Source organism: Oryctolagus cuniculus, chromosome 17, assembly GCF_964237555.1.
Source record: "Oryctolagus cuniculus chromosome 17, mOryCun1.1, whole genome shotgun sequence".
NCBI classification, from domain to species: Eukaryota; Metazoa; Chordata; class Mammalia; order Lagomorpha; family Leporidae; genus Oryctolagus; species Oryctolagus cuniculus.
Genome location: NC_091448.1, coordinates 44,248,432 through 44,261,074, shown reverse-complemented (window position 1 = coordinate 44,261,074; position 12,643 = coordinate 44,248,432). Strand labels below are relative to the sequence as shown.

General features: G+C 45.2%; 1 protein-coding gene across 4 annotated transcripts in view; it reads left to right on the top strand.

The window, feature by feature from the left end:
- Positions 1 to 12,643, top strand: part of FAM222B (family with sequence similarity 222 member B) — an 87,095-nt gene that overhangs the window by 70,726 nt on the left and 3,726 nt on the right. For all 4 annotated transcript variants that reach the window (XM_008271021.4, XM_002718918.5, XM_051825414.2 and 1 more), the window contains exon 2: positions 7,119 to 7,240. In XM_008271021.4, the coding sequence (XP_008269243.1) occupies positions 7,159 to 7,240 (82 nt within the window). In that variant the 5' untranslated portion in view covers positions 7,119 to 7,158. The remainder of the gene's footprint in view (positions 1 to 7,118; positions 7,241 to 12,643) is intronic.

Sequence of the window (12,643 nt, the reverse complement as noted above, 5' to 3'; positions counted from 1 at the left end):
AGTTCATGGATGATACTTTTAAGATCTTGAACTCAGCATGAATGAAAAGGTGAGCTAGTCAACCTGGATGTTTTTGGGGCGGGGTGGAATTCTTTTTGAAGGTGGAAGTTGAAACAGGTTAAGGAAAGCAGGATAAAACTGATAAGGAATTACTGAAGGCACAGATTGTGAGGTGCAAGACTGTTGGAAGTAAGCTTCTAGAGATCACCCTCCATCTCCCAAGGAAAAATTCCTTTGACAGCACTTTATCTTTTCCCAGGAAAAAACACTTCTTCCTCTTCCTCTGCCTACCATATGATGGTCTTCCGCCTAAGTAAGGACAAGCAGTACAAATGCAGCCAGGGTGTCCTACCAGCAGGGACCTACCCTGAGGCACAGATGGTGCTTTATCAGATCCAAGAAAGTAGTGTGTGACATCACAACTCCAGTAAAACCTCCAGTAGGCTTTAGACAGAGGCAACCCCTGGGGGAGCAGAGATGAAAGTGCCCTTGAATTTTCCCAGTGGGTAAAAGGGTTTGTTCCTTAATTAGAGTAGTCTGGGGAATGCTGGTACTTGTGCAGATGTCCCAGGAGAATTTGAACATTTTAGTCCTGTGCTCCCTGGGATATAGCAGTCCCCCCCCGTCCAGCAGGTAGCAGCCCTAGTCTACCAGCCGGTGGTGGAAAAGCTGACAGAGCTCACAGAGAGGCCCTGCCAAGGAGTTCTTTGTGTCTTTCTCTGTGATGTCTGCAGCTCACTTGGCCTGCTTCAGCTTATGAGTGTGTTCTGTTCGGATTTGTTAGATTTAGGGTTTGAATTTTTGAAGCCCTTTAAGAAGAGAGTGCTAGTGTTGATTTTCTGGGTCTAATTGTGCGAATATCAGCTATAAAATTACATTGGAATTTACATTTAAGAAAAAGCAGATGGTAGTCAAAATGTGTGGGTGGTTTGAAGTTTTTAAATAAAAGACCTGCATTCAATGCTGCTAGGCTTCCAAAGAGTGCTTGATACGGACATGTCTGTTTTCCTGATTGTTTTTTGGAGGAAGGTTGCTTCTTTCTGTTTATTACAACCTTTGTGATCTTACCATAGTCTTAAGTCCATTCCGTACTTTCCCTGGCCCAGCAAGATGTGATTTTTATTTTTAAAGCTTATTTATTCAAAAGGCAAAGTGACAGAAAGGGATCTTCCATCCACTCACTGTTTATTCCCTAAATAATGGCAACAGCTAGGGCTGGGCCAGGCCAAAGCCAGGAGCTTCATTTGGGTCTTCTATATGGGTGCAGGGGCCCAGGAATGGGCCATCTTCCACTGCTTTCCGAGGGCCATTAGGGAGCTGGATCGGAAATGAAGCAACTGTGACTGGAACTGGTGCCTATATGGGATGCCGGCGTCACAGGTGGCAGCTTAACCCACTGTGCCACAATGCTGTCCTCAACACAGACATATTTTAAAGGTGAAAATAGGATTGTAATTGTGCTCTAGCTTTCCTTCCTTGGTTTTTCATATAGATGTATATTACCTTCCAAAATCATGAAAAGTAATACTCCAGGGGTTCTGTAGTATATGATGAAGCAGACTGCAGAGTCCAAAAAAGCACTGTCTTATGTAATATCTGACTTTTCTGTTGTTTTTATAAGGTTCTCTATATCCTATCTATCTTTGAACTCATCTCTGTTTTATATGTCTTCCTTTTCAAAAGACCAAGATGAAACTGTTAGTAGCTAGGGAACATCAGTTCATCACTGCTCAAATAAAAATTGAAACCGACACAGCCTGGAGTTGGAGAGTAGTGTGTACAGACTTTGGAGACAGTCAGTCATGGGTTTCCATCCTGGACTCTGCCGTCACTAACAGATTGATGACATATAGATTAAATGACAAAACTCAAGCAATTAATATACTGCTTATGCAGTCAAATTTTTTTAAAGATTTTATTTATTTGAGAGGTAGAGTTACAGACAGTGAGAGGGAGAGATGGAGAGAAAGGTCTTCCATCCGTTGGTTCACTCCCCAGATGGCCGCAATGGCTGGCGTTGCACTGATCCAAAGCCAGAAGCCAGGTGCCTCCTTCCGGCCTCCCACGAGGGTACAGGTGCCCAAGCACTTGGGCCATCCTCCACTGCCTTCCCAGGCCACAGCAGAAAGCTGGATGAGAAGAGGGGCAGCCAGGACTGGAACCAGTGCCCATATGGGATGCCAGCACCACAGGCTGAGGATTAACCTACTGCACCACGGCACTGGGCCTCAGTCAGTTTTTTAAAGAAAAGCCTACTAAGTGTTAGGCACTTTCCTAGATGCTTTCTAGATATAATAATGAACAGAAATGTGCCAAGTGTCTCAAGAGTTTAAAATGTGCTAAAGGAATAAAGAGAGATAGACATAGACAGCTGGTAATGCTGGTGGTAGAGTGAGGAAAGGAAAGCTGCTATTTTAAATGGGGGGGAGGAGTCAAGGTAACCCTCTTAGGAAGTGACATCCAAGCAGCAGTGTGAATGAAGTGAAGGAATTGGAAAGACCATCAGAAATCAGGGGCAGGAATATCTGTCTATCTACTTAATTTATTTGAAAGGCAGAGTTACAGAGACAGGGAGAGAAAGAGGTTCTCCAACCCCTGGTTTACTCCCCAAATGGTGGCAATGGCTGGGGCTGGGCCAGTCTGAAGCAGGAGCTAGAGGCTTCTTCTGGGTCTCACATGTGTGTGGCATGTGCCCAAGCACTTGGGCCATACTCTGCTGCTTTCCCAGGCACATTAGCAGGAGCTGGATTGGAAATACAGCAGCTGGGACTCAAACCAGCACCCATGTGGGATACTGGTGCTGCAGGTGGCAGATTAACCCACTGTGCCATCATGCTGGCCCCAGTAATATATTTTACAGGGAATGATGAGTGCACAGCCCTGAGGAGCAGTGTGTTTGGTTGAAGGAGCTACAAGGAAACTGTGACTGGAAGCTGAGTCAGGAAGAGGAGACAGGGCAAGTTACAAGATGAAGTGATAGAGGCAACAGATCATGGAGGACCTTGGGGTCCATGTTCAGATTTTGTGTTTTATTCTGAGATGGGAAGGCCCTAGATTTTCGAGCTGCTCTGGCTGCTGAATAGAGAATAGATTGCATAGAGGCAGGCAGGGATAGAACAGGGAGACCACTTAGAAGGAATTGTAGTAATCCAGGCTGGAGATGATGACAAGTGAAGTACATCATTATCTCCCAGGAAGGTTGGGAGACCCAAATGAGAACATGTCGCTAAAGCTCCTCATACAACCCATTTTGCAGTGTTAGCCTTCAGCACTATCATGGTAACTGCACAGCAGGCCTATGTTCAGAGAATATGTTGATAGACAGTTTTGTCATGGTGCAAAAATCAGAGTGCACTTACACAAACCTAGATGATACGGCCTACTACACACTTAGGCTATGCTCCCAGGCCACAAACTTGTACACTGTGTTCTATCCTGAACACTGTAGGCAGTTGTAATACAGTAGTAGGTATTTGTATATCTAAACATATCTAGATATGGAAAAGCAACAATAAAAATTTTAGACAAAAATTTTTTCAGTTGTATTATAATCTTATGGGACCGCCGTTGTATATGTAATCCATAGTTGATCAAAACATTATCGTATAGGGGCCGGCACTGTGGTGTAGCAGGGAAAGCCACTGCCTGCAGTGCCAGCATCCCTTATGGGCACCGGTTCAAGTCCTGGCTGCCCCACTTCTGATCCAGCTCTCTGCTATGACCTGGGAAAGCAGTGAAGGGTGGCTCAATGCCTTGGGCCCCTGCACCCGAGTAGTGGGAGACCTGGAAGAAGCTCTTGGCTCCTGGCTTTGGATCAGCACAGCTCCAGCTGTTGTAGCCAATTGGGGAGCAAACCAGCAGATGGAAGACCTCTCTCTGTCTCTGCCTCTCTTTTTCTCTCTTTTTCTGACCTTCAAATAAATAAATCTTAAACACACACACACACACACACACACACACATTATTGTGTGGCACATGACTGTAGGTATTAATTCCATCCTTTCCTTGCCATATGCCCTCAGCCATATGTTAGGACCATAATGGGAGGTTACTAAACAGAAATGAACATTTATAAATAAATCTTTAAAAAGTGGGGGGCGACCCTGTGATGTAGTAGGTAAAGCTACTGTCTGCAGTGCCAGCATCCCATATGGGCGCTGGTTCCGGTCCTGGCTGCTCCACTTTTTTGTTTGTTTGTTTTTGACAGGCAGAGTGGACAGTGAGAGAGAGAGACAGACAGAAAGGTCTTCCTTTACCGTTGGTTCACCCTCCAAAGGCCGCTGCGGCCAGTGCACCGCACTGATCTGAAGCCAGGGGCCCGGTGCTTCTCTGGTCTCCCATGCGGGTGCAGGGCCCAAGCACCTGGGCCATCCTCCACTGCACTCCCTGGCCACAGCAGAGAGCTAGACTGGAAGAGGGGTAACCGGGACAGAATCCGGCGCCCCGACTGGGACTAGAACCCGGTGTGCCGGTGCCGCAGGCAGAGGATTAGCCTATTGAGCCGTGGCGCTGGCCTGCTCCACTTTTAATTCAGCTCTCTGCTGTGGCCTGGGAAAACAGTAGAAGAAGTCCCAAGTTGTTGGGTCCCTGCACCCATATTGGAGACCTGGAGGAAGTTCTTGGCTCCTGGCTTTGGATCTGTAGAGCTCCGGCCATTGTGGCCATTTGGGGAGTGAACCAATGGATGGAAGACCTTGCTCTCTCTCTGTAACTCTGCCTTTCAAATAAATAAATAAATAGATAAATCTTTGAAGAAGAAGAAGAGAAAGGAACATTTACAAGGGAAGGGATTATAAATAGTACCTGTGTCATTTGACTGCAGCAGACTTTTTATTTCCGGAGGACAGAGGTTTGGCACACTATGTTCACTCTGTTATCCCACCTGTCAGAGACCTAAAGAAACTGAATCTGTGCCAGAACTCTTGGGCAACTCTATTCTTGTTGAGATACTCAATCCTCAATTCTTTCTGTGGTTGCTATCTTAGATACAGTTTCAGCAGTCACTTTTACAAAGTATCTATTCAGGTACCTGGTCTTGCAAGCTGGAGCTCTCTGATACTCAGCCTGACAAGGTAGTTTCAGAGACCTGAAAGAGCTGTCTAGGAGAAATAAAGAGGTTTTGTGGTCTTTGTTTAACATTCAGTATTTTCCCTGATTAATTTTTTATTGTGATCTGAAGTTAAAAAATGCCACCTTGGTTTCTGGGTTTAGCAATTTGGGAAAGGAAGTTTTATGTATTTTGCAGCATTCTACTTGTTTGAGAAAAGCCTGTTTTGGGGACACAAAGATCTTGCATTGTTTTCTGGACTTGCTTTGCTACAGAAGGCCACTTCAGAGTCTGCTTTCTTGAACTGTACAGATGTGTGTTGGTAAACATCACTGATGAAACCATTCCATCTGACATGTCAGGATCACCTGTCCAAAGAGGGCTGCTAGCAGCCCATCACCTCCTTGTTTTGCTCTGGAAGTTTTGTTTTTTTTTTTTTTCTTTTCCTTCTATTTTCTTTCTCGCTTTCCTCTTTCCCTCTGTCTGTCCCACTCACATTCCCTCCCTCTCTCCCTGTCTTTTTCTTGGGCTGTATATGTGGGTGGGGGGGCTTTCCAGGAAGTTCAGTGATGAGATAAGCGAGTAGGAAAGGTGAGTCCCTCCAAATTTCTAAGTAGAATTTGCTTTTAATAGGGATTAATTGTGTCTTATAGATTTTGTTCCTTTTGCCTTTTAATGAGTTCAATCAAGGCCTTTGACCTGGTTATTAAGATGCCTATTGGTTGGCCCTCATCCCATATCAGAGTGTTTGGGTTTGAGTCCCATCTCTACTCCTGATTCCATCTTGCTGCTAATGTGTACCCTGGGAGACAACAGATGGTGGGTGAAGTACTTGGGTCCCTGCCACCAATATGGGAAACCTGGATTAAGTTCATAGCTCCCAGTTTCTGCCTGGTGGAATCCCAGCCTTGTGGGTATTTGGGGAATAAAACAGTACGTAAAAGATATCTGTCTATCTCTCTCAAAAATGTTTTTAAAAAGTGAGATCAGGGTTGAGTGTTTGGCAGAGTGATTAAGATAACACTTGGGGGAGCCGGTGCTGTGGCCTAGCTGGTAAAGCCACTTCCTGTAGTGCTGGCATCCCATATGGATCCCAATTCAAGACCCGGCTGTTCCACTTCTGATCCAGCTCTCTGCTATGGCCTGGGAAATCGGTGGAAGATGGCCCAAGTCCTTGGGCCCCTGCCACCCACATGGGAAGACTCGGAAGAAGTTCCTGGCTCCTGGCTTCGGATCAGCACAGCTCCAGCCATTGCAGCCAATTGGGGAGTGAACCAACGGATGGAAGACCTCTCTCTTTCTCTCTGCCTCTCCTTCTCTCTCTGTGTAGCTCTTTCAAATAAATAAATAAATCCTTAACAACAAAAAAATGTCACTTGAGATACCTGCATCACATATTGGAGTACCTATATTCCTATTCTGACTGCTTCCAATTCCAACTTACTGCTAATGTGCACCTTAGGCGGCAGCAGGTATTGGCTGAAGTGTGTAAGTTCCTGCCACTTAGATGAGAGACTTGGGCTATGTTCCTGGTTCCTGGCTCAGCCTGGCCCAGCCCTGACTGTTGCAGGCATTTAGAGAGTGAACCAGCAAATAAGAGATTTCCTGGGATGTCTGTATCTCTCTTTCCCTTCCCTCTGCCTTTCAAATAAAGAAAATAAAAGCCAACAACAACAAAAACCAGCATAGGGTCCTACCTCTGGAAATGTCTGACTGCTCTGGCCTCCATCCAGGGCAGTAAATGGACTGAACCAGTCCATAAGAGGGCCAGTTCTCTTCGGGAACACTGAGACCTTATAGTGTACCTGCATTTTCCAGTTGTTTTGTCAATATGTATTTTTCCAGTTTTTATTTCTCAAACCTACACATCTGTGCTAACCAAAATATCACTGAATCATAGTAATAGTTGGTAACAAATTGTTGCTACAGATAAAGATGTAGATGTATTTGAACCAACGTGCTGCTAATTAAATTGCTTATCTATCTAAACCTGGGCCTGTGCTGCTCGTATCATATCTTCCTTGAATGAACTGCCTTGTGTTCCATGACCTTGTTTTTGTATTCGTTCCAGTGTGAGCCACTGCCCCTTCTTGTGTTGATGCTGATCTGCCATGCTAGCCTGTCTACCAGGGCCAGGTGACCTGTCCTTTCAGCTTCCTTCTCACACGCAGATGAACACTGGACTTCAGAAATGTAAGTAATAGTTATCTGGATTCCGAGGAAAAATCTGTGTTGATCCTTTGCTTTGTTATATGTTTTGGCTGTTTTGGAAGCCAATGGTACATTGACCTTGAATTTTGGTACCTCTGTGGTATAATTTACCAGAGACAGCATGAAAGCAACTGCAAAGTTTCTACTAGTCAGCAATATGAGAGACCCTTTTCTGATCCATCAGAGATCCTCTTTTTTAAAATTATTTATGTACCTATTTTATTTGAAATGCAGAGTGACAGAGAGAATTTTCCATCCGCTCGTTCACTCCCCAAATGGCTGCCATGGCCAGATTTGGGCCAGGTCAAAGTATCCAGGAGCTTATTCTGGGTCTCCCACATGGGTGGCAGGAGCCCAGGCACTTGAGCCAGCTGCTTTCCCAGGTGCATTAGCAGGGAGCTGGATTGGAAATGGAGCAGCAGGGAATCGAATCAGTGCCCATAAGGGATACTGGTGCTGAAGGCAGTGGCTTAACATGCTAAGCCACAGCATGGAACCCAGAGATCTTTTTAAATGCTACAATTCCCAGCAATAGTTATAAGGAGCCTTATGAGGAATGGAATGAAAATTCACAGTCCAGATTATTTACTGTATCTCTGAAATAAACTACACAGTTGTGTTGTTCTGAGCTTGGGGTCCACTATACCATGGAAAATTCACAGTCCAGATTATTTACTGTATCTCTGAAATAAACTACACAGTTGTGTTGTTCTGAGCTTGGGGTCCACTATACCATGGAAACAGTTTCCTATGTCTTCGCTGGCTGCCTTCTGAGCCAATGTGACTTCAGTTCACAAGTAAAGGAGCTTTTGCCCTCAGACAGGCTGGGCTCTGTGTCTCTGGCATTTTCTTGTGAATATACTTCCTACGAAATTGAGTCATTGAAAACTGTCTATGATTTCTGTCTTAACTGCCTGGAATTAAGCATTATACTTTGTATTTTCCCACGTTGCTGCCTTCTAACCCTGTATTACATGATAGGCAACGAAAAAGATTTCTATTCCTGGTTCATTACCATGGATAGTATCTGTATGTGTAAAAATAGCCCTGAATTTGAAATAGGCCTTCCTTTGAGAGCAAAAAGGGGGAAATCAGTAAGAGCCAGGCTTCCCTTCAGTAGGAAAGGGCGCTTCAGCTTCAGCACCTGCCTGCCTGAATCCTCTATGATGGGTTAGCAAGTTTTTTCTGTAGGTTCTGGATAGCATATATTCTTAGTTTTGTAGGCCATATGTTCTCTGTTGTTTCTACTCAGTTCTGCCATTGTGGAGCAAAGACATATGTAAACAAATGTGTGTAGCTGTGTAAAACTTCTTATCAAAACACAGAGCAGCTGGACGTGACATATGTCCTGACTCCTGTTCTGTGAGGTCGTCATCAGCGGTTAAAAATGGTCTGGCCTCTTCATTTCTCTGAGGGAATTCAAGACTTAGAGCACGGCTAGCTCTGGATTTGCCTGATGAGTCTGACTTTGCAATGACAAAGTTGAAGGTGACAGTCTTGCTTCCAACTCATGGAGCTGCAGGCAAGCTCTGCTATACAGCTTTCTCAACCAGCCTTCCTCGTGGTAGATGATGAGTGTATGACGAAGTTGTATGTGTTCCCTGGCCAACCAAATCAGCGTGCTAACTGCATTGTGCCTACTTCTGAGCTCCTAGGGACTCAGCGAGCCAGAGAGGGAAGCATTCAGTAAGATGACAAAGATAAACTCAGTTTCTTTCTTCTGGTTCCCTTAACACAGTCTGACAGAGTCACCAGAGACAGCTGTGATGTCAAAGGAAGGAAAGGCAAACTGGCAGCTTTATCTTGGTGCTGACATTAGGTCTCTACTTCCTTCTTCCCAAAACACCCACCAAAGAACCTGTGCCAACTACTGTCCCCAGATCTGGATTCAAGAACCAAGGTGGTTTCAGGCCCACATGTCCAGGAAAGGGACAGTGTGTTTGATCTCCTCCAGTTATCATTGCTATCCTGAAATACACCCGAACTTTTGCAGGCTAGAGAAGTTCATGGTATTTTTAAGCTTTTCTGCTTTCTTCTCTCCACTAAAATGGGAAAGAGAGAAAAAAGCCTGTCATGTGACTCACAGCTGTTATTAAACATTTACAGTTAAGGTGAGATGGACCCTAAGCTGTTTTCTTGGGGAACCAGCAACCAAGGAGCTGCTCAGACTTCAGGCCCACGAGCACTTAAAAACAGCGTTGTGGCTGTGCTGTTCAGCCTTTCCCTGTCCCTTGTCCTCAGGTCCAAGTTGCTGGAAACACAGATCTTGGTATCTTGTAGAATGAGATGGTGCCCAGGTATTTATGGCCAAATATGCTTTATGTGTTAAGAGTCAGCTCTCAGTAGGGAGAGATGGACCAAGGATCAGGAGATGGGAATTGCCATAGGGCAGGCTGGCACATCTTGGCTTTGAGTGGGTCCTGTACTTGATAGAGGCTACAGTTGGAACTCATGGATTCCCTACTGGAGCTTGTCTACATTGTATGATCTATGATGTTACTTGCTTAGAGAGTCCTCAGTCATTTTACAATTTTTGTTTTTCCTCTGACCCATCTTCTCTGAATGCCTCAGAAGTGTGATTTTGAAATTTTTTTCTTAACCCCAAGCTTCTATTTGTTCCCCAGCTCAGATTCAGGTATATAGTAGTGACCAAGAATTATGTACTGAGATGATCAAAAGGCTTTGGTCCTCAAACTATCTTTGAGATGACACCTTTGACATCCTTCAGAGTCTTGGGGGTCTTGGAGCAAACACCAAAATTTCCTTTTACTGCTTCTTTGCATGCCCATCTGCCCCCTAGTGGAGGGTCATGGAAAAGGCAAATAGTCCCAGTGACTGGGTAAACTCACAGAAATAATAGCTAGTGTTCGTTGAGTGTCTGCCCTGTATTGAATGTTTTTACATGTGTTCGCATTCATTCCTCAGTGGTATGGGAGGGTCAGCCTTCTTTTTAAGAATGAAGCATTAAGGGGGAGCTGGTTGTAGGACACATGAGAACTCTTTGTTCAACTCTACAATTTTTGTTTTCTAAGTTTAAAACTATTCTGAAATAAAACATTTTAAAAATGAATTGTAGAAGGTTTGTCACATGACCATTGATTGATTGGGCTAGAATTTGCCACTCAAATCAGAGTCCCAAGCCTATGTTTGAAACACACTACCTGTGCCTCTGCACCCACAGCCAATTCCCATGTGCCACCTGTATCTCTGACCTTCAACATAGAAGGATAAACAGAGGGACTAGTGTGGGGAAAGCTAGATTCAGGCAGATTTTTTTCCCCCTCCAGTGCCTGGGATAGACTAGCTGTGCTTTCTGCTATTTTTTTTTTTTTAAGTTTTTTTTTTAAAATTTGAAAGAGTTACAGAGAGAGGTAGAGACAGAGAGAGAGAGGTCTTCCATTCGCTGGTTCATTCCCCAGATGGCCGCAACGGTCGGAGCTACGCCGATCCGGAGCCAGGAGCTTCTTCTGGGTCTCCCACGTGGGTGCAGGGGCCCAAGGACTCAGGCCATCTTCTACTGCCTTTCCCAGGCCTTAGCAGAGAGCTGGATCGGAAGAGGAGCAGCCAGGACTAGAACCGGTGCCCATATGAGATGCTGGCAATTCAGGCCAGGGCCTTAACCTGCTCAACACAGCACCAGCCGCTCTGCTACATTTTAACTCCCAGGCTCATGGCCAGGAAGTCCTACAGTTGAGCTTTCCTTGATCAGGTTGCTTTGCCTGTCTGTGGGCACAATTAGCCATACCTGCTGTCCTTGAATAATGACTGACAGTCATGATTCCTGTTCATAAAGCATTTTTCAGTTTACTGAATCTCTTGAACATAGTTATTCTGTGATGTAGGAGGGCAGGTACTGCCCTGTTGGTAAATGAGGAACGATTGAGGCATGATAGTAGACAGATGATGAAACTTTGAATATAGATTTTTGTTTTCTTCTTTTAAAAAAGATTTATTTTTATTTATTTGAAAGGCAGAGAGGAGGAGAGACAAAGAGATCTTCATGATGGTTCATTTCTCAAACGGCCATACTGGCCTGGGCTGAGCCAGGCCGAAGCCAGGAGCTGGCTGCTCCCTGCTGATGCTCCAGGGAAAGCAGCAGAAGACAGCCCAAGTCTTCGGGTCCCTGCACCCAGATGGGAGACCCGGAAGAAGCTCCTGGCTTCTTGGGTGCAGGGGCCCAAGGACTTGTGCCATCTTTTACTGCTTTCCCATGCGCATTAGCAGGGAACTGAATGGGAAGTGGAACAGCCAGGACTTGAACTGACACCCATGTAGGATGCTGATGTTGCAGGTGGTGGTTTAACCTGCTGCACCACAGTGCTGGCCCCTCTCTAACTTTTTGTAAGCACAGATTTCCTAGTCTCTGTTCTGTCTTGTTTGTGAATGACACCATTGGTACAAGAAACTTAAGTAAGTTGTTTATGAAGCTGTGGTGTCAGGGTGCCCATGTGGGGCTGTGATAACAGTGTTGAGGAAAATGTTTGTGTTTGTGGTTTTTTTAAAGAGTTGGGTTTAAGTCTGGTATGTGCTGCTGTTCCAGAATTTGGCCTCTGTCTTGTTCAATAGTTTATCTCATTCTAGAGGTCATTCCTCAGTGTAGATACTGAAGCCAGTGTCCCTCCTCCCTATTCTTAGTTTCCTTTCATTCTGGTTCCTGTATTTAGCTGCTCTATTCATCAACTGTCATTGGAGGCAGGGCATTTCACAAACATTTCCTTTGTGTATGAGTGTCTATTCTCTACTCAATAAATAAAGCAGACCTGTAAATATGTTGGACTAGTACTTTGACTGTCTCTGTCTACATATACCCTTTTTGCTCAGGTCTGCCATTTTAAGCATAGGACAGAATCTCTCTGGCCCTCTTGGACTTGAGCATTCTTTTCCTCCTTCCAGGAGTAGCAATTTCTAAGCAGTTGCTACCGGCTAACCAGCAATGTCACCAAACACAGGCAGCTGTGCCCTTTTCCTTCTAACACACTCACTAGCCTGCTTCTGAGTTGATGCTCAGTGATGTGACTTTGAATGGAGTCTCCTTTGGGCCAAGGCCAGCAGAGGCCACAAGCTGGGCATTCAGAGTGGGGTTTGTCCTTGATCTGTCCTGGCTGCCCTCTGCAAGGGAAGGAAGTAGGGAGGGAAGTCAGCTAACAGCCTGGGCTCCCAGCCAAGCCACTCTCCTTCTGCTTTGGGCAGTCTGTGTACTTACTCATTCAGCAAGCATTTATTAAGCACCTTTTGTCTATACTCCCTCCGAGAGAGAGGGAGAGAGCCAAGCAGAGACCCCTTGCAGGAGCCAGACATCCTTAAAGAGCTCTTGTTCTCAGAACATTTTCCTTTTTGACTGGAAGCCCAACATCCGCTGGAGCCCCCTGATGGGAGGCAACCGGA